The sequence below is a fragment of the Strigops habroptila genome, chromosome 5, assembly GCF_004027225.2.
Source record: "Strigops habroptila isolate Jane chromosome 5, bStrHab1.2.pri, whole genome shotgun sequence".
Lineage (NCBI taxonomy): Eukaryota > Metazoa > Chordata > Aves > Psittaciformes > Psittacidae > Strigops > Strigops habroptila.
This window is the reverse complement of record NC_044281.2, coordinates 53,802,836-53,830,819: the sequence shown is the minus strand read 5'-3', so window position 1 is coordinate 53,830,819 and position 27,984 is coordinate 53,802,836. Positions and strand designations below refer to the sequence as shown.

The 27,984-nt window shown below is 38.9% G+C and overlaps 1 protein-coding gene across 7 annotated transcripts; it reads right to left on the bottom strand.

The window, feature by feature from the left end:
- Positions 1–173: 173 nt before the first annotated feature.
- Positions 174–27,648, bottom strand: HACD2 (3-hydroxyacyl-CoA dehydratase 2). 7 transcript variants are annotated; one of them, XR_003991507.1, is made up of 9 exons: positions 27,467–27,648; positions 21,541–21,658; positions 21,192–21,210; positions 16,727–16,815; positions 16,229–16,336; positions 10,664–10,785; positions 9,801–9,979; positions 6,990–7,116; positions 174–4,012 (listed from the first exon to the last, which is right to left on the bottom strand). XR_003991507.1 is itself a non-coding variant. In XM_030487023.1 (8 exons), exons 1-8 carry the CDS (start codon positions 27,595–27,597, stop codon positions 7,046–7,048), a joined length of 837 nt encoding a protein of 278 aa, XP_030342883.1. In that variant the 5' UTR covers positions 27,598–27,648; the 3' UTR covers positions 3,794–7,045. The 7 variants fall into 7 exon arrangements, 3 of the variants coding, with proteins under 3 accessions (XP_030342883.1, XP_030342882.1, XP_030342884.1); XR_003991506.1 differs by having other exon boundaries at positions 6,990–7,571; positions 27,467–27,647; XR_003991505.1 differs by adding an exon at positions 7,390–7,571 and having other exon boundaries at positions 3,794–7,116; positions 27,467–27,647.
- Positions 27,649–27,984: the final 336 nt, after the last annotated feature.

The window sequence follows — 27,984 nt, the reverse complement described above, 5'->3', positions numbered from 1 at the left end:
TTATCAAATACTTTACACAAGCTGTAGCGAGGCTCAGGCTTAAGTTCCACATACAAAATTACTATACTTATCAGCAGTACAAGCACAAATAGTTAAAGGGCACCAATAATTAACGTCAGACATGCCTAAAATGAAAGTGTCTGGTAGGCACTAAGCATACCAGCAACTCATCAGCATCCACTACCAGGAAGGCTAACTTCAGCACAGCTGAAAACAGGGCCCATGGTCAGGTGGTTTTGCCCATCAAATTTACACTGAAAAAAACAGACTGATACTGTCCTACTTATGGAACGAACCACAAGAGGGTGCACAGAAAAGTGCTATTCTGTGGACAAGACTAGCAAAACCTAGTCGCAAATGTTTTCATCTTATTTTCTGTGTCCAACCCCTTTTATTCACTGACATGAGATTAAGGGATGCTGGAGGTGGTCTGAAGCTAAGCACGGACACAAGTTGCAGGAATTTCTCTGACACTTCTACCCGTCTTTCAGATCTGGCTAGTACTTTTTAGTGAATATAGTCCCAGTCAAGAACATGTGTTTGGGCCAGAAAAAAAGAAAATTACTGCCAGGCTTCAATAAAAATACACAAAACCAGACATTTTTATTGAAAAGTTATTGAATTACACAACTTCAACAGGCAGACAGCAATATATTGTACATTTATTATCAAGAATTCATATAGTAGGACTCCAATGAGAGTTTCTTATGCAATGAGAGTTATTATTCAATGAGAGTTTCTTTCAGTTTGAAACTTTTTTAACACCAGTGGTATATAGTAGTTTTACATATTTCCATCAGCAATCTATTTCTTCAAAATCTGGCAAGCTATAGCCCAATCACATTGTCAACAGGAACCTGGAGCACAGTGGCTCACGAATGCTTACAACTGGCCCATGTTTGTATGGTGTATGCTTCCACATATCCCTTGATTTGATAATACTTTTTGAAGAATAATTCAGTATCTTCAGATAGCACAGTTTACTTCTGGTAGGGCTCGGACAATATCAACTGTTATTTTTCCAGTTTCACTAACTAAACTAACTAGCAATGTTGTACTTTCATTTTCACATCCATTTTCTTCGTGATGCAAGAAAGCTTTTTCCACTGTTCCAGTTTGCTAACTTCAGAACAGTTAAAGTACTTTGTTTACTTAAATTGCACCAAAAAGCTGAGTAAGGAAATACATTTAATACTCAAACCAGTAACTTTCCCAGGAGTAGTTTATGCACAGGAACAGAGAGCTAAAACAGCAGCTAAGCCAGTGCATCCAGTTCCCCATAATCATGTAATAAACACCTGGTGGAGAATAAGAAGGACTTCGTGCCATCAGCATACCAGACAAACATTGCAGCATTTCCTTTAAGCACTGTTATTCTGCCTTAAAGAAAACAAACAAAAAAAACCAAACACACCACCAAACACACACACGCAAACCCCAAAACAAAACCACAAAAAACCTAAACCAACCAACCACCCCTCCTCTTCCAAAAACACCCAACTACTGGATACCAAAGATAAAAAGGAAGTTGTTAACCCCCAAATATTCTTTGGGAAGCACAATGGTAGCTCTGTATCACCCAGTACCTCTCCTCTTCTTATATCACATCTTTTTATTGACTGTCATTTAGTACAGAAGACCAGCACTCAGCATCTTTTTCTTACCCAGGAAGTGAAGAGGTTGTATTTTACCTGAAGTAACCTTTAACTAGAAGGCAAAGTGATTTCATAAAAGCAACCTAGCGTTAGGCTGACTGGAAGGCCCTCCACTTCTACATCCTCTTCACAAAAATTTTTGAAGCATGCTAGATGCATGAGAAACAAAGGGCTGACTTTTAAATTTACATCAACTTAAAACTAATTTTAGAAAAGGTACCTGGAATGCCTATACACATATATATATATTCTTCAGAATATCACTCACAGTTTCTAGAGTGAAACTACCCACTGTAGTGCCCCAGATGACACAGCAAATATGACTGTGTGAGTTCAAGTGTTCAAACTAGAAAATGTCACTATTAAAGTTTTTAACATAGACTTGTAAGAGCTAACAGATGGTTTGCAGAAGATTACGCAGACTGTCTGAAGCAGGAGTCAAAAAGACAGGACAAAATGCAATTCAGTGTTCACAATTCAGCTGAATAAGCGTCTGCAAAAACTTCCACTAACGAATTTCCCAATAACAACATCCTTATGTAGTACCAGGTAATATAAAGTTTCTATATACAAACTATACAAAATTCATTCAATCTATAGAGAGGCAGCTTGTGATAGAGCTTGTGCGAGTATAACTGAATATGGAAGTGTTTCTAAATATTGTTAATTATGCTTTTATCATGTGCCATGTCCTGAACCCAGGACATCATGGGATATGCATCTATGTATTAAACCACTAGAAAAATTAAGGTAGAATATTGACAGTTACATCTCTTTCCCTAATAGTAGCACATTATCAATGTCAGCACACCAAAGAGAAAAATACACCTCTGACAATACAAGGTCCAACTGATTTCTGAAGGCATAAAACGGGCTTTAGAATCTTTCATATCTGTAAAGGAAAGCATTATTCTGGAAATCAGTGACTGACAGTATTAAATGAGTTAGAATTTTCCATCCACATTTTTAATTTCAACTGCTTCAAGGTAGTATGAGAAGTCTTCTGACAAGGGTGGAAAAGTATTTCCACAGGAGACAGGAAGCAGAATGTAAAAGCCACGTAATACTGAATGGAAGTTCCAGGCAGTTGCATGGCTTGAATCAACCAACCCACTCTAGAAATGCTCAGGCCCTACCAAACAGAACAGAACCACAGATGTGAACATCACTTATTTTTAACTCAGCACATCAGCACAGATCCTTCCTGAATTCTTATGTCAAGAACTGCCAATGCTTTAAGATAAGCATTATCTTAAATGCTATTGTGAAATTAATTTGCTTACAAACACAGAATCCTTATGCTTTTCGGACTTTTTAATGTTACCCTAGGTAACTAAAATTGTTTCCACATATACTGTTTTCAAAATGCAAAGAGGAAACACAAATAACCAGTAATAGTTATTCTAAGGCACACATGGAGCTCAGCACCACTTTTCACAGCATAACATTTCAAAGAGAAGTTTTTAATTACACAGTAGTGCTAAGTCACAGTTGTTATGCATAGGACATGTGCTGATACTGGGCATGACAACATTATTTCATCCTGTCTGCAATCAAACAAAAAAATCACTGTAGTTGTTCAATCTTATGACAAGCATATGCCTAGAGTAGTAGAACCCACTCTGCAATTACCACTCAGTTCCAATTAGAGGATTGTAATTTGTTATTTATGAGCATTAATGGCATCTAGACACAGTATTTAAATCTCTCTCAGGAAGTGTTAAAAATGCTAAGAACGTTGCTGTGGTAGCAGACATATCGTATTTAGTAAATGAACTCTGAAGTATTCTGTTGCATTAGTTAAGCATTCCACTACATAATACTCAAATGATTTTGTTTTTGCAGAAAACCATCACCATCTAGAGTTCAGATAACAACAGAATAAAAAGCTTGCATTCTGTAGAGGATCCTTTAGGAAGTTGTAAGTTTGAATGCTGACATAGTCAGTTAACATGCTGTTACGAATGCCTCTTTTAGAAGTGAAAAGCAGAGCATTCATAACAGCTCAGAAGTTATGTATGCCAAAAAATCTTGTAAATTGTAAGGTACAGATTATATACAAATGAATAAAACCATAGCCCTAATTGACATTCATCAAGTATCTGCTTTTGTTCTTTAAACAGTAACAATACAACGTATTTTGTTCAGAATTATTTTATTTGGATTATAGCAATTAGTATCACTGATCAGTAGGCCAAATCCAGGCAGAGAGCACAGAATCAATTTCACAAGGCAACAACATGGACAAGTATTTTAGCATACAAACCATTTCACTGTATTATCAAGTAGAAATATCTTCCAACCATGCATAAAAAGTCTATGCTTAATCTTTCAGAGCTCCAGGTAATACCAGATTCCTAAATATACAAAAAATACATTTAACTTATAATAATCTTAGTGAATCAGACTTATAAAATTACAATTTTATTCTTCACAACATAGAAAAAATACAAAAATGACTGTATATAGTTTTCACCCAAATTTCACTGACAAATATACATCAAAATGTATGATTTGATGTATACTTACGAAATTTTTAAGCTGAAGTTTTAAAATGACACTGCAGATTGGTCCACACAAATGCCAATCTTTATACTGATAAATAAAAAAAACCACCCCAACCTTTGATAGAAACATCACATTGTGAAAAATTACAATTTACCTGCACTGTAGCCTGCATCTTACTGTAATTTACAATATGAACATTTCTATAATTCCAGTTGTAAACTATACACTGGTATACACCTTGGTCTTTTAGAGGGTGATGACTAACTCAGACAGAGCCAGCATGGCAGAACATAAAGTACTGCTGACTGCACCAGTGCGCACAACACAGAGTGCCAAAGCAGAAGATATGGCTGCAGCAGAAGTTTGGTGATGCTGATATAAAACATGCAAGACGAGTAAACAGACTGGGGGTAAAGAAAAACAACTCTAGATTTGTAACAGAGAGTACTTATCAAAGCTTCTATTATAAAGTTCACATAAATCACATTAGAATTTCAGTGACTGAGGGAAAATTTGTTCTTACTTTATGAGGAGGAAAAAACCCGCATGTGACCAAAGTCAGGGAAAAATCCAAACAGTATTACAGCATCACACTACAGTTCTTGCTCAAGATCACCTTCCAGTGATTTCCATGGAAGCTAAACTTGAAAAAGCACTGCAAGCTGAAGTGCTGGAATTCTTGTACATACTAACTGCACGTTCGTACTTCAGAATGTAGTTTTTAAATCAACTTGGCTGATAGGATTTCTAATTATCAATGCATTTTCTTTTTCTTCTAAAAAGGAAAAGCAGCTTCATTTTCTTTTAAAAGGCTGTAAGCTATTTGCATTTGTGTGGTAAATTAATATTTTTAATAAAGTAAATATTCCCTAATAAAGCTTATTCAGTAAAGATGTTGGTTGTACAAGCTTTCTCCCTCCTGGCAGCTCTGCTTTTCCATAGTGCCAATGCTATCTAATACAGATCTGTACCACATTTTTCTCATCAACAGAGCTATGAATGTTACACAGCCATTTTCCTCCAAATTGGATCAACATATCTGAAATCTTATCTTTTATTTGGGCACAAAAATCAAATCAAGAAAAGTTCATGAGCTGAGCATATCCACTATGAATATGCTCCTGATAGCACTCCTGATAGCAAGTATAAGCGAAAGGAGATGTTTAGTTCTGAGGTGGAAGTTTACACTGTTGAACAATGTGTTAATTGTGATGCAACATTTCTCAGATCACAACAACACAGCACCTAGTAACCTAATGGAGAAATGAAATTGTTGCATCTTTGAATGCAAAACCACTCTGAGGTTATATATGGCCACAGAGTTTTTGAATACAGCCAATAACTGTCTCTAAAAGGTTTTAAATAGAAGCAAAGATCATTACTGTCTCTTTTCCCTCTCCCTGCTTACAGTAGTCCTGTTTGTGTTGAGCATTAAAGGTGTTACATATGTTACTGAGTGCTAATATCACTAGGAAAATTCACTTAGACTTTTTGATGGAGCCAAAGGAAACTATTGAAAAATGCAAAGGTTGTTGGTTTGGTTTTTGTTTCTTTTTTTTTTTTTTTTTGTCTGTTTTGGTTTTTTGTCTGTTTGGTTTTTTAATATAGCTTTGTCAACCTAAACCAAAATAATTGTAAATCCAGCTCTCCCCAAGTGCTAGAACAGAGAGCCTGTGCCCTTAGTACTTAGTAGCTATGTTTAGGGAGAGCTGCGATCCATCAAGCACAAGTAACTGGGACACAGATATGGGCTATGTCCAGGGGGAGGTGCTGGCATGCACAGCATGAGACTACTACTGCAGGTACCATGGTAGTGGTCACACCTCATTTATGCACTAAATCACGATGTTGCAAGAGGGAAGCCAGAGAAGCCTGTGTATTGTCATCTAGGGGCTCTGACTGGTTGAAGATAGGACTATTCGACAGAGCGAAGGCCATAACCTATATTTCCTTTCGCCTTTGCCTGGATACCTGTTCATTACCCTGCTCCCTCTCCTAACCCCCTCCATTGCCCACCCTCCACTCCCAGTCAACAGTTCATTTATAACTCAGGGCACTGCTCACACAGCATTAGTGCTTTCTGCCTTGCTAGACGGTTTTCTCAGTTCTTTCATTTTCTGTTTTACCTTCCCAAAAGAAGTCTTAAGCCTGAGAACCCAGAGAAAGCACCCAGAAAAATTTAACTTTCTATGGTCTTCTGCTCTTCCAAAAGAGCAGATGAGGGAAGGTTTGCCTGATCTGCAAAAGCAGCATGTAACACAGGAGATAATCGGCTCTCAAAGAAGGAGCTTAGTACTTTGTAACATTTCAGAAGCTGAGTGCCTGGAACTGCCTGCTTGGATGTGCCAGTGATACACTTTAGTCACTTGACAGAAGTTAGGCTGAGGAACAAGGCCCTCAGATGATTCCACAGTAGACCAAATAGTCCTCAATACTGAAAGATGAGTACCACTGAGTGGACAGTGATTAGAGATGACAACTTAAAGTAAAAAAGGGAGATCTGCACCTGTTTCTGGATGACTTGCCTCCTAATATTGTTTAGATTCATTACTGATATCACTAGAAATATTACAGTTAGTATTTTTTTTTTAATATTTAAAAAACTATCCAGGGATGCAGTACTTAGAGGAGTTTTAATGTTTCAGATAAGCATTATAGCCTCTGAATTAACATTAGCATTTAAGTAATCAGCTTAAACAAGATCTTCAGAGAACACACTCTGGTCAGATACTCTACTGTTTAAATTCCTAAAGAACCACATTCCCCTCATTTCCCGTAACTGTTATCCTGTTCTTGTTTGCATCACCTTTTAAATATACAACCTACCTTTAATTCAAACACTTTGCCCAGATTACATTCTTCACTGGAGTCTCTGACAAAAATCATAAAGTATTCCAGAGCATATTGTTTGCTTTCACAGCAATACATACAGTTTCTGGCATGCAGTCAAGCACTTAAAAAAAAGGAGGTATCAGTAATATAATCCCAATTCAAGCATTTAGTGGGTACAACTTCATCGCTCATACTGCAGCCTTCAGGCATTTAGTAATAAATGAAAACCGTTTAGCACATCATTTAAGGAAAAGGAAAAGGCTAACTGCCAAGCCACAAAGTTTAACAGTTTTCTGAAGCACTGCAAGCTGAAAATTATTTAGATGTTTTACATTGTGGAATTTCAGTGAAATCAGATTTATTGGTTATTCTTGTTAAATTATTGGTCTTCTACCTCTGACTTATTCTATCTTGGTATATTCTTTATAAATGTGCTGGGTATTGAAAATCTGCAGCATTTTGATGTTTGAAAAGTTCTGAAAAAGAGTTGGAATTACTCCGACTTCTTGTGTTCTTCAGTGTGAGAGAGTACCTTTCGCCTCTGATGTAGCATATGAAAATACAGCTGAGGAAAGACTGAAGAGAAAACAGACTCAAGTAAATAAAGTACGAAGTGAGGCCTACATGTCAGCGTAAGATGCAGTCACATGCACAAATTCATCAATTCTCTATTAAAAGACAACATGCTTATCTGCTTTCTGCTCAAACTGTCTCTTACCTTTTATTCTTTAAAGATAATAAGTGATATTGCCCATAGGCTTCAGGTACTATTTAATTTTTGCTAGAGGAATCTCATTTTTAATTAAATGCAAAATGCCTTATTTAACTCTGCACGTACAAGCAGGATTAAAAAAGCTTTCTGAACCCCACACACACAATAGAAAGAAAATACACCGCAGAAGGAAAAAGTCCTTCCAAAAGAATGAAATTTTCAGATTTGTTACATTTCTTGCAATTCTGGTGACACTTTTCCAGGATCTAAGGAACTTTATACAAACCAGTGCCTCTTCCATCTCTTCTCTCCTTACCCTCCACACAAAGCTTTTTCTCCTCCCATTTCTAAGACTACATCACACAGTATGTTTGCAGAATAGGGTATGGGAAAGTTACATTTATAAACAGCAAAAGCTAAAATTGCCATGAGACGCTAAACTTTTGTGAACCCCATGAAAATTAAGCAAGGTCAGCATCAGCCTAAATTTTACGTTACACACGCAAGGTGTTAATCATAGCATAAGGCAAATTCTATTTGTGTACTAATTCCGCCCCCCCCAGGTCAACATTTTTTCTTTTGGCTTTCTTTACCCTGTATTTGATTCTGTGATTCTTTCCTCCTTATCCTGATTCACTCCACTCATCTTAAGGAGCAAATACAGCTGTCCAGAGACATAACAGAATACACAGCCACGTCATTTCTCCATGAGAAGCCTAAGTAATGGGGATCCATTATATGCAAATAATTTAATGATATCTTTTCTAGGAAGATGCCAATTTTGACAAACACTAAATAAGTACTTATTCAGAGATTTAAAGTGAGGTAAACTGTAAGATGCAACTATCTGGAATGTAAAAACCCCTCAATTTTTAACAACGGTTACCTAGATCTTCAGTAGGCTCATAGGGCGTAACTCCTGTACAGATAGCTTTCATGACTGAATAACTGAACTATGATGTAATCAGTGACTGCAACAAACACTTGCTTTTCTTGTATCTCAGGAATACGTCCATATGAGAAGGCATCTAAGATCATTTAACTCCAAGCAGTTGGTTCTCAGAGTTTAGATACCAATTCACAATAATTAAAAAAATAATAAAAAAAATAAAAGACTTCACTCAAGTTACACATCCAGCAAATGATAATGGATCACAGAAAAGACCTCATTTAAGACATATCAACTGTAATGGAGAAAGCAGGATAAAACTGTTACGTGGGTTCAATGTGGGTTCCCCCCTAAATGGCCTATGATCTAACTACCACACAAGAGTAATTAATACTCGTGGTTATTTTGACTAAAAGTTCTGGCTGCTTGGTTAGGAACATCACCATTTTTGGAGGAGGGGGACAAGGAGAAACAAAGGCATGAAAAGTGTTTTTTTAAGAACAGCTGGAAAAACTTATGAACCCTGATGTCAGAATTACAAGAAGATGGTTCACTGAAAGTGTGCTTGTTATAGAGACAGGCACACTACTCAAATTTTTATCTTTGAATATGGTTATCATTCTGCACAAACAAGGCTCATATGAAAACAGGTGCAGATACAGCTAACAGCACCATCATCATTACATTACTCTACATGTTAGACTTTATTTGCACATTTAAATTTGCTAATTTGCTAAAGACTTCCATGTTCCTATTCCCCATTTCAAAGCAGCAAAGTCAAATCTTCATTCAATCTACAGAAACATCAACCAGAGATCATGTCAATACAAGTTAATTCAACAGAAATGGTTCCATATCCACTAATGCAAAAGCAATGTTCCTATTCCCAAAAAGAACTGAATTTTAAGCAGCTGGTTTGAACTTTGTCCTCCTAAAAGTCGGGGGGGGGGGGGGGGCATGATGTCAACATTTGCCAAAAAGTACCACAGTAATTTTATATTCCAAGTGTAAGAGTAAAAACATGTATTACTGTTTTGCAGGTGTTGGTAGAAAAAAATCCTTGTGGTTTTAACTCTCCTTTTTTCCTTTAGATATTTTTCAGAACTAATTTTGCAAAATTAGTTATATGTATGTTAGCCGCGTAACTATTACCTTTTCCTGTTACAGCTTTTAATATTAAAAACCCTAACAAACTCATACTTACTTGGAATGTAGGAGATCATAACCAGGATGAGGAATGTATAGTAGTCAAAAGAAAAATTGTACTTGTTAGGTAAACTAATGGAATACAAGCCAGACTGCCTGACGAAAGGTAATGCAGCATATATTGTGAGTAACTCGCCCGAGACTCCCATTGGATACAATACTATAAACAAAGTGTACCTAGAAAAAAACATGTATGGAAATGATTAAAAGTTACGACAAATTCTAACAAAGCATTTTCTAAATATTATGGATATTAGAATTTTAAATTCTCAAATCAGTATTCATTTCCCTTAGCTCTTATTGGATTAAAGCATGGCAAGGTATGAACATTGTTGCAAGACAAGTATTCAAATCAGCGATCAGTTTGAATTACTTAAAGATCACCTTTGTGAATCTGATAACTCTCTAAAACTACTATCACTTACCCCTTTCTCCTCTCCCCTCCTCCCCCCCCCCCCCCTTGTTACTTTGAATTCTAAACTCTTTGGTAGAGGTCATTATATTGCCTAAAATGAGGCCAAACACACTTAATACTAATCAACGAGCTTACAGATTGTTTCAAGTACAACCCTTGAATTCAAGAGTTACTATTAAATGTCAACTTATTTACTGTTACCCCTAACTGTTAAATGTCAGGTTTTGACAATCACTTTGTAAATGGGGCTGAGTTCTAACAGACTACTCTTTCATCTTACAGTGCAATAAGTTTTTTTTATGCTGGAAAGAAGCTAGGAAGTCACATTCTCAAACAGGGCAATTACCTCAAGGCAGAATCTAATTTTTATACTACAACTATTTTACAAGACAAATATCCCTGTCCAATCAGTGCTTTAAGACTATGATTTCTATTATGCCACCTACCTGGCCCATTTGATGAGATAAGGGAGATGGTTTAATAAGCTAAACGTATAAAAAGAGTAACGGATTATCTCAGTGATTGTCCAGGCCACTACAAACAACAGGACGCTATCTTCAGTTTGTACCTGTAAGAAAGAAAAAAAGCTCAGTACAAATTCAAGTATTACTAATTACTCACCAGACCCAAGAAAACCTCAAAGAAATCAATTCCCATGGGTTGCTTTACTGCATCATTTTAGAGAACAGACTCCAAGAATGAGCTTAAAAGCAACATTAGTAACAACAGTTAAAAACCCTTATCATGCTTCATCTTTTTCTAGTTGCTTAAGAATAGTTCTGCTTGGTGATCAGATAACTGAAGATCTCCCATTCTGTGCAAGGCAAATCAGCACAAGAAATCCCTGAAATGCTGAGAACAACTCAAACCTCTTCCTATTACTATATAGTACCAGCTTCTACTTCAGTCCTATGACTGCTTCTTAGTGCAGCAAGCAGAAAGGATGCTAACACATTATTCTAACACTTGATACCTGGTTTAGACCTTATATTCTGATCCTAGTCCATGCTACTTCTGAGTAGCAGCACTCTACAGGTGAGAAACTGGGTCCTAATTTTCAGCAGCAGCAGAGACACCACGAGGACAAAGGCTGGGAAGGGAGAAGAAGCAGAAGCTCAGACTGTCTCACCTTGGGTAAGCTTTACAACAACCTGCTTCACTGTCCCTTGCTCCTTTTCTGCTTATTATATCCAGCATAATTCCTCTAATGTTACACTTGAGGTGCTACTATGTTTCACTGCTTTACACCTCTTTGAGTTTGTATTTCAGACACACATCACTGAACCAGCTTTTACTCCCCTCACATTTTGAAGGGTAATCTTCAAAAGACGTATTTTAAAATTAATTATTAGATTTATTAGACTTAGGAACATCATTATGAGTTTAAGTTTCAGATGAAATAGCAGTGGTGAAGTAGTCTATGGGGTCACATACACGCACTACAAACTGTTGAGAGAGCAAACATGATTTTTATGCAGCCTTTTGCCTCCTCTCTTCCCTTTCAACAGTATTCTTAACTGTGCAAGTACCTTGAGCCCAAATTCAGTTGACTGTGGGAATAAAAGAGCTCAATCACAGGGGCGCACATTTTCTTTTCTCCTCCAACTCTTGAAAAAAAGGGAAGTCAGTAGGTGTGGGTGGTACACTCTATTCATCTTGGGGAAAGTATATGTACAAACAAAAAAAAGGAACAACAAAATATATGGGCAATCAGAAACCTTTTAATAGGAGGGAACTGACCACGTATTTGTGTGTAAAAACACTCATGAGGATTACCCATAAAAATGTTGTTACTACAAAACCCAGAAACGTTTATAAAGAAATCTTGGGATATCCTGGACTGTAGAGCTGCTGTTAATCCACATTCTGCTACATACAGCATTTCAAGTCACTTTCACTGCACTTTGCAGCAAATGCACCTTGTCCTTTTTCCACAGGAAACTCTGATAATTTGCTTATATATTAATCTCCCTTATATCATCATAACAGAACAAAATCCAAAACTTACTTGAAGACTTTCAAAGAAACCAAATCTATTTTTACACTGCTACAGGATCCTAATCCTGTTTGGGGTCTGCTTCATAAGCAAGACAGTTCTCAACCTAGAAAAGTTAATAGCACTTCACAGATGTTACTGTTCCCAAGGAGTGCTTCACAAGCACTCTAGAGCTGCATCTTCTGGTCAAATCAGGAGTAGCAGCTTAGTTCAGCTAAATGTATGAGTTGCCAACTTCACTGTACTTTGAAACCCGACTTCTTTCCCTAACTACAGAAGTCAGTAAAACCAACAACCAAAAATTTGTATCTTCAAGTAGCACCCAAGGATATGAGCAAGGACAAGAAACTGTAAAGCTAACAGCGAATGATACCAGTAGAAGTAGAAAATCTGGCAGTTACAATCCAGTCCTATCACAGGACTTCTATAGCACCGCCTTCACAGCTTTAGAAGTTATTAAAACAGTTCACACCATCATAAAACACACACAACTCTGTTAAAGTCTCTTAAAGAATCACTGATTGTGCTTTTATAGCTTGTGTCCCTATTTAAAGGAAGAAAGGATACTGAAAATCAGTGGTAGTTTTCATTTCTATACAGTTTTCAAATAGTTCCATTCTGTGCAGTAAGGAACGGAAGACTACTGTGCATTTTATCACCACATTTTACCTATATTCCACACCTCATCATTAAAAAGAATGTTTCTTATAGACTAACAGATCTGTCAGAAGTCTGTCACTATTAGAACATCTCTTTGAGGACTGAAAATTTTTCAATACTTCAAATACAGATGTCCAAGATGCACATTATCAAACCCCTGGGAACTCATACGCAAAACAGTCTCTGAAGAGTCTTATTCATTTAGGCACTGCTAATGCTGCATTTGTATTGTTCTTCTGAGCTGAGGATAAGGGGATAGTACAGCTAAGAAACAGTGGACACTTAATAAACCACTAAGCCAACTGCTGCCCTCAGAATTCAATTTCTCTTCCTCTACTTTTTCACGCCAGTCTTTGAAGGAGGTGTTGGACAAAGTCAAAACACATTTTATGCTTTACTTGCAACTTATTTGTCCAACTGCCTTAATATGCCAGTCATACTGTAGACATATTTTTTGGCCTGTATTTCAAACCAATTTATCATCAAGGAGGGTTCTAAATATATTTTAGCTTACCTTCAATATTATGAAAATCAAACAATGTTTGTTAAAATATAAGAGAACCCATAGTCTTTTAAGATGCAAAGATGACAATTGGGAATTGATGAAATAAAGCCTAGGAGGTTTTTACTGTTCTCCTTATGCATGGAAAGGGAAATTCTATAGATTTCTTCACATTAAGAGTAACAGTTTGACAAATTATTTGCAGAAAATTTCAGCTAAACAGATAGTTAAGCAATCCAGTGCAGAAGAGTAAAACCAGAAGCACTATGCAACTATAATGATGAAACAGCATGTCTCCCTCCAGACAGGAAGCTTCACAGAAGGCACAAAGGCCCGACAGACATTTGCGTTACATAGAATGACTCAAATTTTACAAAGATGTAAAGCAGTGATGAATCGGGCTTTTCAACTGCACTCGCCCATTTAGAGGTCTGAACTTGGCAGCTTGGGCTTCTTTTACTGCAACTTAGTCTTAGCTATCATAAATTAAGATGTTCTTCCCCTTTAAACATGCTTTGCTACTGACTGAAGATGTCAATTCACAACGGCAGATACTAGAGTCTTAATTACCAGCTTAATATACTGTGTATGCCATCTTCACATCACCCCTTCTGTGTATTCTAGAAAGATTCCTCTAAATATATACTATACTTATCTGTAATTTATCTGTAACTGAACCCAAGTGGACAAGCATTAAATCACTGCTGACATGATTTTTAATTACCCATCAGAACTGGGTGCAGAATTATCAGAATGGAACTCTACGAAGGCCTGCCATAGTGTCACCAGATGATCTCACTGTTGACACAAATTCAAAAAGACAACTTTGAGCTGAAGGACACCTTCTGTTGTCCTATGCCTACTTTCTTCTAGCCCTTCTCACCAATCTGCTCATTCTCTTTCCTCCTTTGTAGGAGAAACAGCAAAACTCACCAAACTGATTTCTTTCTGATGTAATGACAAAACAACTACAAGTACTGAATTACATGCCAGGCCCTCCTCCATTAAGCTAACAGCTTCTTATATGGTGAAGGTAAGGGGAATCTCATTGCTACCCAACAAAGTGTGCAGTGCTTTAATATTTGCCATGCTTTAACATTTATTATAAATACTTTCATATTGAATTTAACAACACATCAGCACTAAATTCAACAAAAAGCACAAACGTGTTAGTAGCAAGAAGCATGCTTCAAATCACATCACATATCTAGAAGTGTATTCTGACAGAAAGGAGGGATGCAATACACATTTCTTCTTTTAACTGTATTATATATGAAAACAGTCTGGAAAAGCAAGATACTGAACAAGTCTCACTCAAAAAGTTAAAGAGGAAAACTGAGTTTTATTTTACAAGAACCTCATCATGCAACTGCATAGCTTACAAGTTCCATAAAGCTGTGTGAGAATTTAATCCTGGACTTCACCATGGAGCTCACTTGTGCAGACAGCCCTTTAGAAAAAGTAGAACACTTGTGACACTTTCAATACATCTCTCCAGGTGAGACTGTGTGCTCTCTGGCTGGGGGGAAGGGGAGGGGTCAGAATACAACCTCTTAATTTGATTTATATGTTCTAAGTCACAGGTGAAAAACTCATCATAGGATTCCTCATCCTTACCATTCTTATGGCCACTTTCTAAGACTTAATAAAAGTAACAAACAATACTGTCTCTCAGAAGACTTTAACTAAAAGACCACATAGATGTGAGGAAAAAAAAAAAAAAACAAAACCCTATGCGTAATATTGTTGAAAGAATCCTTGTTAAAAGAAGTCCTTCCTTGTTAAAAATTTAATATTAGGCTGAACTTGCTGCTCACTTTTCCTCTCATTTTGCTGGTTTTCTCCAGTGAGAATGTGGACATAAAGTTTAAAAAAACCCTAACCCACAATCATTTTACAGACTTGCCTTTGATATCTAACAGACAACACAGGGAATAATTCTAATCCATGCAGTCCAACCTGGAACATTTGGGTTACTTCAAAAGCAGGAGGCAATTCATAAGAAACAGATTAATACTGTTCTTTACAAAGCACCAAGTACCCCAACATTATACAGGTAACAAGCAAAACTACAGGCATAGTTCTTTAAAAGCATTTTATGCATGTATCTAAAATCTGTCTTTGGATTATGTGGGGTTTTTTTGGTCAAAATCTAATATTTATCTCCAGTGAATTAACAGAGGCTGAAATACATTTATTTGCACCTAAAGTGAAATCCATCAGAAGGTAAGTATTTACAAGATCTTGATTTTTTTTTTAAATTTTTTAAAATTTTTTTTTAGAAAAATAACATTCCTCCACTTTAAACAGCATTAAACTATGGCTCCACATGAACAAGCATCATAATATCAGAAAAGGCTGTTAATTACTAGGAACTACAGTGACTTACATTACTCTGCATGTGGATGGACACTCTAATAACAGGTCTGGAATAAGGAAATGAGAACAGCTTCCCTGAAGACTTGGTAATAAACAAGCTCCTTAAGACATTCTCTATGTCAAGTCACAAAAGATCTTATGTATATGACACTAAATGACCATGTCTTATTTCAAGCAGACAGGCTGACACTGGCATCAAGACTAATTTCCCTCTTTAATGAGAAGAAAACCAGTAAGATTGGTTGGCTAAAGTTACAGCACAGATGCACAATTATCTGGGCTACTACAAGGTATTCACATGACATGAAAGGCTCAGCATGATCTGTATCAATTAAAGCATGTTCAGATTTTAAAACAGCTGTCAGGAATAATTTTCAAGACAGATTCCAAAAGATTCTGCAGAGGTTTGTATGAAGTACAGCAATATTCGGTGTGGTAAGCAATGAGAAAAAACTTGCAGGCCCCAAAACCCACCTGTGCTTGCATGCAAGAAAAATGAATGAAGGACAAGGGGAAGATTTTCCTGGAGAGTGGTAACAGAGAACATCCAGGCATTGCTGTGCACAAACAGCTGAGGGGGAGCTCCCATGTGCCATGGTAAAGAAAGCAAATCGTGCATGAAAGAGAGGGGCAGTGAGGAGATTTTGCTACTAATTATGGCACTGGTGAGATCAATACTAGAACGCTGTCCTAAATTCTGGGTTATGTATTACTGCAACCTCTCTAACTTTCAGTAAGCACTGCAAAATCTATTCAGGAGCTAGACGCCTTACAGTGAGAGAATCAGACCTCAGTCTATTTGACTGTCAAGAAAGATGACATCAGATTTATGTTTATTTCTTTTCATCCACAAAAAGTCACATAAATTTCACATGCTGGGACGCAAACATGTCATTTTAAAGAAAATAAGATCAACACTTGCTTTTTAGCATGGGTTATTAGTTTTTCTATCTATTTTGTAGCTTAACTTACCTCTTTTACACTATGTGTTACTGCCCACGTCAGGAAAACCCTTGACATCACTTGGAAAGCAGTCAGAACAACCGAAGAGGGAACAATGCCTGGAAGATATTTTGCAATTAGTAAGTATTTCTGACTATCAGGGTGGGGAAACAAAACACATCTAAGCCAAAATCCAGTTATTTTAATTTCTTTGGAATGAAAGCATTCATTTCTTCTAATTTGAGACTATGAAGTCTGTCCTGTGATATGTTTTTACAGCCTAATGCAGTGCAACTGGCAAGACTTTGTGCATCAAAGTACAAATAAAACTAATTGGCCTTCAATCACAGCACATTCCTTAAAACACAGAACAGCTGAATTAGATAACTTCAAATAGCTTTGCTATACAGTCTTTCAAATAAACCCTTTTTCATTGAAATATCCAAGATACTTTTTATTACTGTGATTTAAAGAGTAAAAATAATAAAGATGTTTTGCAAAATACAACCCCCAAAACAGCAAACAAAAGTTAGAACTATTTTGAAGAAACACTGATCCAGCCCATATTCTGATAGATACAAAGTTCATAATTCCTTCTTGGGAATATAACTTACAAAAAAACCCAAAAAACCAAAACAAACCCAAAACAAAACCCAAGGAATAGCTGATGTGTTGGTAGGTACAGAAACAATTTTAGGATTTTCTCAAGGAAGCAGATTTCACTGGTTCTTCCAAGTTCTGAAGTGCTGATTAAACTGCTACTAAAAGGATCCTACGCATCCAAGTCTTCTAACCTTCACAGCACAAAGCTTTATTTTCTTGTAGTAGCATGATGAAGACAAACACAAGAGCAGTTGCAGCTCCCAAAATACAGTAAAAAGTGCTTCTAAAACTAATGCAAATCACAGCAAGCAACACAACAGCCTCAGAATGAAGTAAAGACAAAATTGGTAAGTAGCAGAGGAAGAAAAAGCTAAATGAAGAAGAAAAGCTAAAAGCAAGTTTCATTAGAATTATTTTCAGTCACACAATCATTATGTTAGCCTTCTTCTAGAGTAAAAAATAGGATGGCATTAAGAGTTGCTGAGGGCTACTCTGCAGGAAAAATCCTACACACAGAGTTCTCTTCAGTTTCATCACAAATTGTTCATAATCTATTTCTGCTGTAAAACCTCGGGGCAGAATTGTTGTCTGTTACTCAGACAATGGAAAAGGAGGTGCTATTAAAACCCCACAATCTGTACACATTAAAGGCTCACTCCTGTGATGTAACAGAGCTTTTCTTTTATACAATTTAGATCATCCCTCCCTAAGCAAGATAACCTAATGTTCTTCCATAGAAATCCATAAATAAGCCAAAAAGACTGTGCAGGAACCATCTAAGACTATCTCACAACTTATACAAACAGGAGTTTTCATTATAGCCAAGACAATGCTCATCTATGCCAAAAACACGAGATCAAAATAAGTGACTCATCAGCTACAATTTATGTAAACATTACTTGCCTCTAATTATTTATTCACTGCAGCGAAAAGGTACCTGACAGTCAATTTTAAACTTGGCATTTTTAAAAACATCTGTCACCACTTATACAACACTTCACGCGCTAGAGCAGTGCTTAACAGAGGGTTCAGGTCCAGAACCAAGCAGCAGGTAAGCCATATCCAGACCTCTTTCAGATACTGGACTACACCTCCCACAGGAAATCCTCCAACTCCCAACAAGTGCTTCCTCTTTCCCAGGGAGCTCCCACTGAGAACTGTTGGCACAGCTTACAGGTGGAGCTCTAGTACCCTCCTAACTGAGCAGGCTAAAGCAAAGTCCACTAGTACTGACTTTGGCTTACCCAAGGGTTATTGGTGAACACTGCTATGGGAGGAAGGCTAGTGCTGTAGCAGTTCTGTAGGCTGGGCCTGTACTCACCAAAGCCTTCTTGCTTTCTTGCATTACTTTCACAAAATCCTTATACTACTACTATTGCTTCTACATTTTGGCAGCTCCTATCACCTCTTTCCAAACCAAGTTCCTCCAGGCAGAAGCTCTTCCATGCTACCAATGCCATGCATACGCTTGGGTTCTGTCTGCTACACAAGTCAAGGAATTGCATATTCACTTCCCATTTGCCTGTCTTTCAGTGTCTCCTCTTGGTCTCTGGGCTGTGTGTTACCTCCTCTCTTCCTGTAGAGCTCTCCTTCATTTTTTAAATCTTTGCCACGTGCCAAAGTTCTGTTCTCAATCATGCTTGATAGATACATTCCCCTATCAATCTTCATATTTTGAAGAACTTGCCTCACAGATGCTAACATTTCAGATTCCACTCAAAAGATGTGGAGAGAAAAGTTATGCTGATACACACAGCCATCTGTCACATACAAGCTCTTCTACTCACAGAGAATTACAGCTCCAGTTACAGCAATTAGTTTAGTGGGGGCAAAAGAATCTGCAAATTTCCTGTTTCTCCTTGCATAGAAACTTTTACCAGAGTCAGTAGGACTACAGCAGACAATGGCAGCATATCCAGCTGTGCAAAAACCCCCTCACTTTATTTAGCTGACAAATGCTTCCATTAACAGAAAAAAATTAAATCCATGGGCAATTATAGTAAGTGGGGATTTTGTAAAAAACTTTGTTAGGGAAAGCAAAAAGATAGAATTATAATGGTATAAAATGTTGCAACATTCCACTAATGGCTCTCTTCAGCAGTACTAAATTGTGCAACTGAGGATAACATGGGCTAAATGGATCCACACCTCAAATCAACTGAGCCAGGATTATTAGCTTTGCACGAATCCAGGCTGCTACAGTCATCTTGTCTGCTGTTCTGCCCCAGCCTGGAAGGTGAAACACAAGCCTCTCCCTCATTTGTGTGAACACATATTCTAATGTGTGAGAAAAAGATAATCCAACCAAGATTTTTACACTCTTTCTTAGATTTCATTAGAACATTAGCGAACATTGGCATCTGCACACAAGTTGAGCTTAAGAAAACAGTAGAGCATTATAGATTTAGGATGCTAAAATAGCATTTTATCTGAAAGTGGTAACTTGTCCTTCCTGTCACTTGTTAAATAAGAGTTCTAAACTTTCATGTTATTATTAATTTTTGAGAATTTTTTAATGTAAGTAGGGTTTATTCTGGTAAAAAATAGGGATTGAGGTTCAGTAAAATAAACTGGTACCGGAAGGACTGCCTTGGCAGCACAGGCAACATATAATTTACTCAGAAGCCTTTACATTAATTTGAAGGGTATATGATCATTCATTTCTTGAGATGATCTGTGAACAGTGTACAGACTGCCCTTTATAAGATAACATTTTCAGAGTAACTGAATTATTCAGGAAGGTCAGCACTACTTTATCAAATATAGAATTAGACTGCCCTCTGCTGACAAAGGTATGTATAGGATCTCAAGTTTTCCAACTAACACATTTGGTTTTTCAACAACAAAAAAAATCTTTTGCACAGAAATTCAATACGAACCAACAATCTAATACACCCTCCAGTATGTAGATTATTTGCACAATACATGAAGAGCAGCAAGTTTATAGCTGCAGCTTTAAGAACCTTAATGCCATCTTACTCTTTAAATAGTGGCTAGCAAACATTCAGATAGGAGCTCAAACACTTAAATTTAAAGTCACAAGGCCAACTACCTAAACATAAGACTGTCTCTTTGTGAAGACTGGATTGTATACAAAAAATCAGAGTTAAGCAAAGATATGCAGACAGGCACTGCTCCCTTTATAGCACATCAGCTTTGATCTTGCAGAAACTGCGACACATCATTTATTCTCTGAATAAAACATGCAAATGCTGCGGCCAAACTGCTCACTACTCACAACTAACCAGACAACCTGTCACTCAGACATCAGAGGCTCTTCAGGCTGACTGAACCACGACACTGCTACTGACCTCTGGCTACGCATACACGATTGAGTTCCTACTACCAAGCCTCGCAGCACAGGCTATCAAGAACTGTCAGGTCAAGTCTTAAGTTCTCCCAAACAGTTCCATTAAAGCACAGCCAAATCCAGGATAAAGAGTGGTTACCCCTTCCTAATTTTACAACGTATATCTATGCTCTAGGGATGTGAGAAAAGTTACAGTGGTTGAAATGTTATTTTTATCGGATTTTAAATTAGCTCCAGCTAGAAATACTTTTTTGGAGGAAAGACAGCTCGGTACAGAAGATTATAGGATATAGAGATTGAAAGTAATGATCTACTATAAAACATTTATAAACTGCTCTAAGATTTGTGGCATTGGAAGGATCTAGATAAAAATAAAATGTCAAGTAATTGAAAACCCACTACACTATTTTCCTTGTTCTGATTTAACTTGTCAAATTATTTAGGAAAAAATTGGAATGTACTTCAAGCAAAAAATTAGTGAGTTATGCAAGAATGAAATAGACCATAACATTTTTCATGCTAAGATATTGCTAAAACTGCAGTCTGCTATAAAACAATAAAACTGAAAATTTGTAAGCTTACCAAATGCACAGTGTAGAATCTAGAACAAAAAGAAAAAAGATCAAATCACTAACATTTCAAATGAAGCAATTCAGAAACATATTTAGTTCTACCACAAGAGCTTAAGATTCAATATTTGTATTTCAAAGGTTGAACTTAATATTTAGCTCTGCTGCTCAAGCTAAATAGCAGGCAGCAAGCTCCCGCACTGATTGTTAAAAGGAAAAATTCAGCATTTGTGAGATGGCATTTTTCTTACATTTACCTTCAAATCACTATAAACGCACTGTTCAACAAAGGCTGCCTTATTTCTACTAAACAAAACACTCATGCAAGTATCAGTAATGCTAGGGAAGAAGACTACACCTACCTCAAGCAAAGCTCCAGTTTGGAAGAATTTCAGGGGCTTTTCTATTGAATAGTAAAGGCTATGGTAGCTACCTTTAGCCAGGTATGCTCGAACTAGACCAACCGCAATAACAAGCCATCTGAAAGAGAGAAGTCTTAAGGTAAGGAGACATTAAGCAGAGCATAAATACAAAGAAAGCTTTAATCCCTCCTCTGATATGCAAGGAAGCAACAGGCATAGAACCGTGCTGAAAGATACTTTCTGCTGACCCCTGCAACACAGAAAACACTAAATATTTGGATTCTCTGCAAATTTATCAAAGATTATGCATTTTTTAAACATCCTTCAGCACCAACATGATACCAATATCTTCAACGTCTAAGTTCATTTTTTTTTTTATGAGCTGAATTTAATTTAGTTACGGAAGTTATTCACAACATTTTAAATAAGATGGGCATCACATTTTGTTTAGTTTAAGCTGAAAATCATTTGCTGCTAGTCAAAGATCTCTTACCATACCACACGTTAAGAAAGTATGACAAACAATTAAGATCCAGACTGCAGTAATTTAATGTTTCAGTTCAAAGTACACCCTCAGACTTTATGGTAGACCATCCAGCTTAATTGCTAGCATATATTTTATGAGAAACAGTTATGGATAAGTACCTGAGAAAACTGAGCCTGCTAAAGCCTTGAAGGCAGCAATGGCCGTTCCTGTCCCAGCTCTCCTGCTAAGCAACAAATAGACCTAGGCCTACAGAAGTAATGCCTATAAAACTGCAGCTATACCATAAATCTGTGACCTGCTAACCCTGCTGATTTTCCCCTCAGGCACTTTAAGAAGCAACCCTAAAAATTTTTCCTCCAGTCCTGGCCAATACAGTAACATCTTTCATTACCACAGCAGTCCACAGCCTCAGGAATTCTTTAGTGACATCTAGGACAAGCCACAAAACTAAGGTGAGTACACCATGGTCAATCACTTTTTTATTTGAAAAATGGTAATCTGTAGTTAACTTGAGTTTCCAATTGCTTGTGGCAAACATGGGGGGGAAGGGTTTGGTCAACAAGAAATAGGAATCCTTACCAGCGGCTCCCAAACTTTTCACTGACAGGCTTATCCCGGCTGCCTTGCCCTCAGCTACGCCTAATGCCACCATACTTTACCTCCACCCCCCTCCAAACCCAGAAGCGCTGTTACAAAGTTTGTGCTAACAGTCACAAGCATCTGCTAGTAACAGTGCAGCTCAGTGGAAGTGTGTGTATACGTGTAGAAAGTCCCTAACTATGCAATAGCTTTTCACCCTTCAGAAAAAAACCAAACCTGCAGCTGTGGTTTTGCAACAGGGAAGATGAAAAAACTCCCTTAATTTATGGCACGTTAGATGATTACAAGTACCATGTTAGCTTAGGTATTATGAAGTATATACTAACATTGTCCCAAGTGAAGTAATTGTTTGAAATACACCATGAAATTCAGCTTTTTCAGTAATAAGTAACTCTGGCTTCCACGTTTGTGTTTGTAACATTTGTTAGTACAACTGAAAAAATGTTATTTCATTTTTACCTGGACTTCTCAGAAGAAAAGCACCAAAGAAAAGCAGCGGGACTGGGAAAGAGCAATAGGGAATAAGAAACAAGCCCATTTTTTCAGAAGTGACAAGGTATTGCAGTTAAAGCTGTCTTGTGAAGCCAGAAGGCAAACATTTGCCAAGCAATTGCTGTTTACAAAGAAAGAATCAGATTAACTTCGTATTTGGACTTCAGCATAGAATAAACCAGTAAGGTTGACACTGCCCTGTTCATAGCTGTCTATTTTTCCTAACCTTCCATGTTTGTTGAGAAACTTTGCTGAATTAAGCAACTTCTCAGATTGCACAAAATAGCAGTTCTTGGTTGTGCCTGCAAACTGTTCTCACCTTAGCCAAAGGATTGGTAAAGTCAGTGGCTCCCAGAGGACCTCCAGCCCCTTGCTCAACTCCACCCTCCCTGACAGATCACTGACTCCAAAAAGACTGTACTTTCCATTCCATTTACTGTCCTTCAAAAAGCATTTAATACAGATCAAAGTATTAATCTGCCCAAAATTAAAAGATGTGCCTAGTTTGTGTTGAAGCTTTTAGTACCTCTGTCCTGCTTTGGTGATTCTTAAATAGTTCTTCGCTCTCTGCAGCTAGAGATAATGGAACAGGAGTAGGTGGAAGCAAGAAAAATCAACTGAAAAAGAAACTTAGTGAGAAATTTAAAAGGGCAGGAAAAGGCACTACTGTCATGTGGAAGCTTAGCTGTAAGTTAGTTTTTCCAGTTTTCTCTGACCCACAACTAAAGTCTACCTGATACACCAGCTGGAGCTGCATTTCATTAAATTACCATTGCCATATAAACTTTAAGCTAGACTTTTACACTCTTCGATTAATCCAAACTAAGAAAAATAAATTTTTTTTTTTGTTTTTTTTACTTTCATTGCTCAGTCTTGATAGAAAAGCTTCATGCTCAGGTCCTTAGTTTAATTCCTTTTATTTCTCTTACAAGTGATTTCTTACGCAAAGTTTACTGAGGTTCTGCATCATTTATGCAAGAGAATACAGTAAAGCTATGTAGTGAACACACCTGAAAAGGGAAAAATGCGCTTTGACTCTCAACAACCAGTCACTGAAGACTTAGCGAAACCCAGAACATTCTGCTTGACACTGATAACACAAACCCTTGCAAATTCAAAAGCTATTAAGATCTATCTTAAGAGAAATACTTTCGAAATTCATTCTTTGTACCGCCATCAGCTACTTCCTCCCATAAGTACTAGTCAGTTACATCCCTTGACTAAAAATAAGAAACATAATTGCATTTTAAAGCAGCTTACCAAACATTTACACTCAGCTAACAGCATGTCCTTCCTCCCTGCCTCCCCCATTATTCAACAATTTTGGTCAACTGCGGTTTTTAGGAAATAATTTCTATGCTGCAGTTATGCCTCCAGAATGAGCTTCCTATGCCAGGGCAGGTATGACTACATGACTTCAAGCTGTCACAGGAAAATAACAGTTTGAATGCAAGGGAAGAAAGCTGAAATGCTTTCTCCAGCTTAAACGCTTGGAACCATGGTCAAAAAAACCTGAGCAAGTACAGCTGAGAACCAGCAGGAGGACTGGTCATTCCCGCTGTATCACAGTGGTCCCTTTTCTGAAAGAAAACACCCAGAACACACGAACCAAACGGTAAGTGCATGCAACCTCATTTAGGGATCCACAGGTATATATGCTTTTTCCAGTGTTTTGCCTTTCAAAAGCCATTGTATTACTAGGAATCCATACACTACCTCCACTGCAATATAAAATTAGAAATAAGATCTAGTATTTTTAGAATCAGTGTGTTTTCTTCAGGTAAGTCAAGATAAATGCAAAGTAAATACAATAATTATGCTGAGATTTTTCAATTGGTACTTGATCCGTTTTAAATAAATAATAGATAAGGCGACTATGATTCTAAAACATTTACTTTAGTACCTATTTATAACATGACAAAGCTGTTGTGTGCTTCACTTTAAAAGCCATCTTTTTGTAAAAGAATATGAAACAAACCCACTTTAAAAGAAGGAAAATCCCATGTGCCTTTACAGCATCACTTCATCATTTGGGCACCTTCAATTTTTGTTGTGTTTTCACAGCTTTCTTTCCAAGGCAGTGCTGTCTGAGAAACTAAGTCTGAGCACTCTGGTTGACTCAGGGACAGTCATTACTGCCACCAGCTGCCTATCAGTCTTTTCACACGAACACTGGAGCTTTGGCCAACCAAAAACTACCTGAAAAACTACCTTATGAAGTCTTTTAAAAAAGAACTAAGTTCAATGTTGTGTATTGTGGAATTTCAGCAGTGTCCAGCAAAGCGCAACATCCTCACCCGTTTGAAGACAAACAATCAGTGACCTACCCCAACTGACCGGCAGTGGGTAACAGCACAGAGATATGAACCCTCATCACAGAACTCTTGTAGTAGTTCCCCAAATTGCAGAAATCATCTAATCACAAACATGCCCAGAAAAAAGAGCAACTCACATTAAAGCACCATAAGCCACATCCCACCCAAGACTGGAATTTTCTAGGAGGTTTGATATAAATCAGGAAAACAGGTAACATTATGTTCAAGATTTACATGACAACAAGAAGCTAAATACAGTTTTATGCTATTTATTTTTGAGTTTCTAATACTTGAATTGGCTCTAATGTTTTTCAAACTGGTGGGTAATCATCATTCCCCTCTGAGTGAAATACCCTACAAATATCACATGAAGCTGTAAGGCTGCTTAGCAGTTCCAGTGTGCAGGAATACACCTATTGGGCAATAGGGGTAATGAGCACCTTACCAAAACCCAGCTCTCCCCTCCCAGCTAACCTTTGTTCCGTTTAAGCGCAACTATCTTGTAAGGCGAAAGAGCACCAGCTGTCACCAGCAAAGACATAAATGATCATGTCAAACTGCCTTATCGAAATAAATCATATCTATATTAATTATTAATCTTCCCCCAAAATAGTGAGCCTGTTCTGTTTGCCTGACTCCTCGCCCACCAGGATTTATCTAGTGGAAAACAGGCTTATTCGGGATCCATTTTAAAGGCTCTTTTCTCCTCCCACCCAAATATCCTCAATCTTTCAAAGGATGGTTTTATTTTTATCTGTATTCCAATAAGAAAAAAAAAAAAAGAAAATAAGAAAAAAGTCTCCTAAGTTTCTTTTATCTTGAGAGTCCCCAGTTGTTGCTATTTTTATTTTTGTGCCTAAGAACATACCGGAGCATGCACCAATGGGCCCAAGTCTCCTCTGTACTATGGGGCAAGAGCAGAGCATCAGGCAGGCCTCGGAGCTCACACATCACAGGGAGCAGCTTTCACCTTCAACTTAAGTATGTGGCAGATGAAGGGTTCATGGGGCAATCTCGCAAGGCTCTAAGAGATAATTGCTCTGCCTTCTGAACTGCCATGGCAGATAAATCCCCGCGTTTAGGTTCACCTCTATACTGAAAAGTGCTGGAATCCACACCACAGACATGGTGAGGTGAGAACAGCCATCTACACAATCACCTAGATGAGAAAACTGTTGCAGAGGAAATTAAGGTGTCGATTATAAAACGCAGCACTTCCCAGAGAACACGCACTTGTGGTGCTCCACTTAATCTGTTCTGGAAGGGGCGCGAGGAGGAGGAGGATATGCCGCAGAGGGGCTCGGCCGGTGCGGAGTGGGCTCACACCCAGCACGGGCAGAGCAGGGGCAGCACCAGGGACATGCTCCGGGGGAACCCACCGACACCGGACCCTTGCCAGCTCCCGGGTATCATCATAGTGTGTGACGGAGAGCAACGCGAAAGCAAGCACAGCAGCCTTACATACTGGAGGGGACCATGCACCCCCCTACAGCATGAGAAGCAGCAAGAGAGGTCCTTAGTTGTGCTTTTTCAGAGTTATCGACAGCGTGAGGCGTGACGGGTGACAGCAGGAGGGAGCACCCGGGCTGCGTAGGGGAGGACGGGGCAGACAGGAGAGGGACGCAGCCACGGAGAGACCGATCAGTTCGGCTAGTCCGAGCCGCACCAGGGCTCCTTTCTCAGCCAGCCACGAACACGCGTACATGCACACACACACGCGTACATGCACACACACGTACACGCACATACAGCCGCAGCCCCGACCGAGCCGAGGCCCCCGCAGCCGCCCGGGCACAGCAAGGAGCGCCCCTCCCGGGGGGCGCCGCTTCCGACGGGACGGGCCCCGCCGAGCCCCGGCCGGCCGCCCCCTGCCCCAACAGGCAGGGAAAGTTTCCCCAGTACGGGGGAAGGCGGCGGCCCCAGGAGGCGGACGGTGCGCGAAGGGGAGCACGGGCGCAGGCGGGTGGCGCGCCCCTACCAGGGAGACCCCCCGCCATCGGCCGCACCGGGCGACCCCCGCACACGTCCTTACCCCGCCGTCATCACCACGTTGTAGATAACGAGATAGGCCGTGGCCAGGGCACCCGGGCCCTTCCTCCGCCGCGGCTGCTGGCTACCGTAGCCGTTATCCGCCCGGCTGCCGCCACTGCCAGACGCCGCCATGTTACGGCGCTCCCGCAGCCTCCGCCCGCTCTCAGCGTACGGCAGCGCCGCGGGGCGGGGCTTCCCCAGTTGCTACCGCAGCCGCCATGTTGGAGGCGGGCAGGGCGCTCCGCGCAGCCGTTGGATGGCCCGCTCGGTGTCTGGAAGGGAGCTCGGGGCGGTGCTGGTGCCGCAGCCGGCTCTCGGGGCGGTTGGGATAGGCGCTGGGGGTGGTGCTGCGTTCCCACCGCTGGCCCGTGCCCGCGGGGCTCTCCGGGCCACAGCCGGCTCTTCTGGTGCCCGCAGAGGAGAGCTCGGTGTCGCTGCCCGTGTCCGCCCGGTCGGGCTCTCTGGGGAGGCCGGGGATAAACGGCCTTTGCGGTCTCTTTTTAGAACTGGTTGAAAGTG

Coding starts and splice junctions, on each gene's coding strand:
- HACD2 (XM_030487022.1), bottom strand. CDS start 27,597: ATGGCGGCGTCTGGCAGTGGCGGCAGCCGGGCGGATAACGGCTACGGT. Junction 21,659..27,466: donor AACGTGGTGATGACGGCGGG/GTAAGGACGTGT, acceptor TCTCTCTTTCAG/ATGGCTTGTTATTGCGGTTG. Junction 10,786..16,228: donor TTTCTTGCATGCAAGCACAG/GTGGGTTTTGGG, acceptor TCTTTCTTACAG/GTACAAACTGAAGATAGCGT.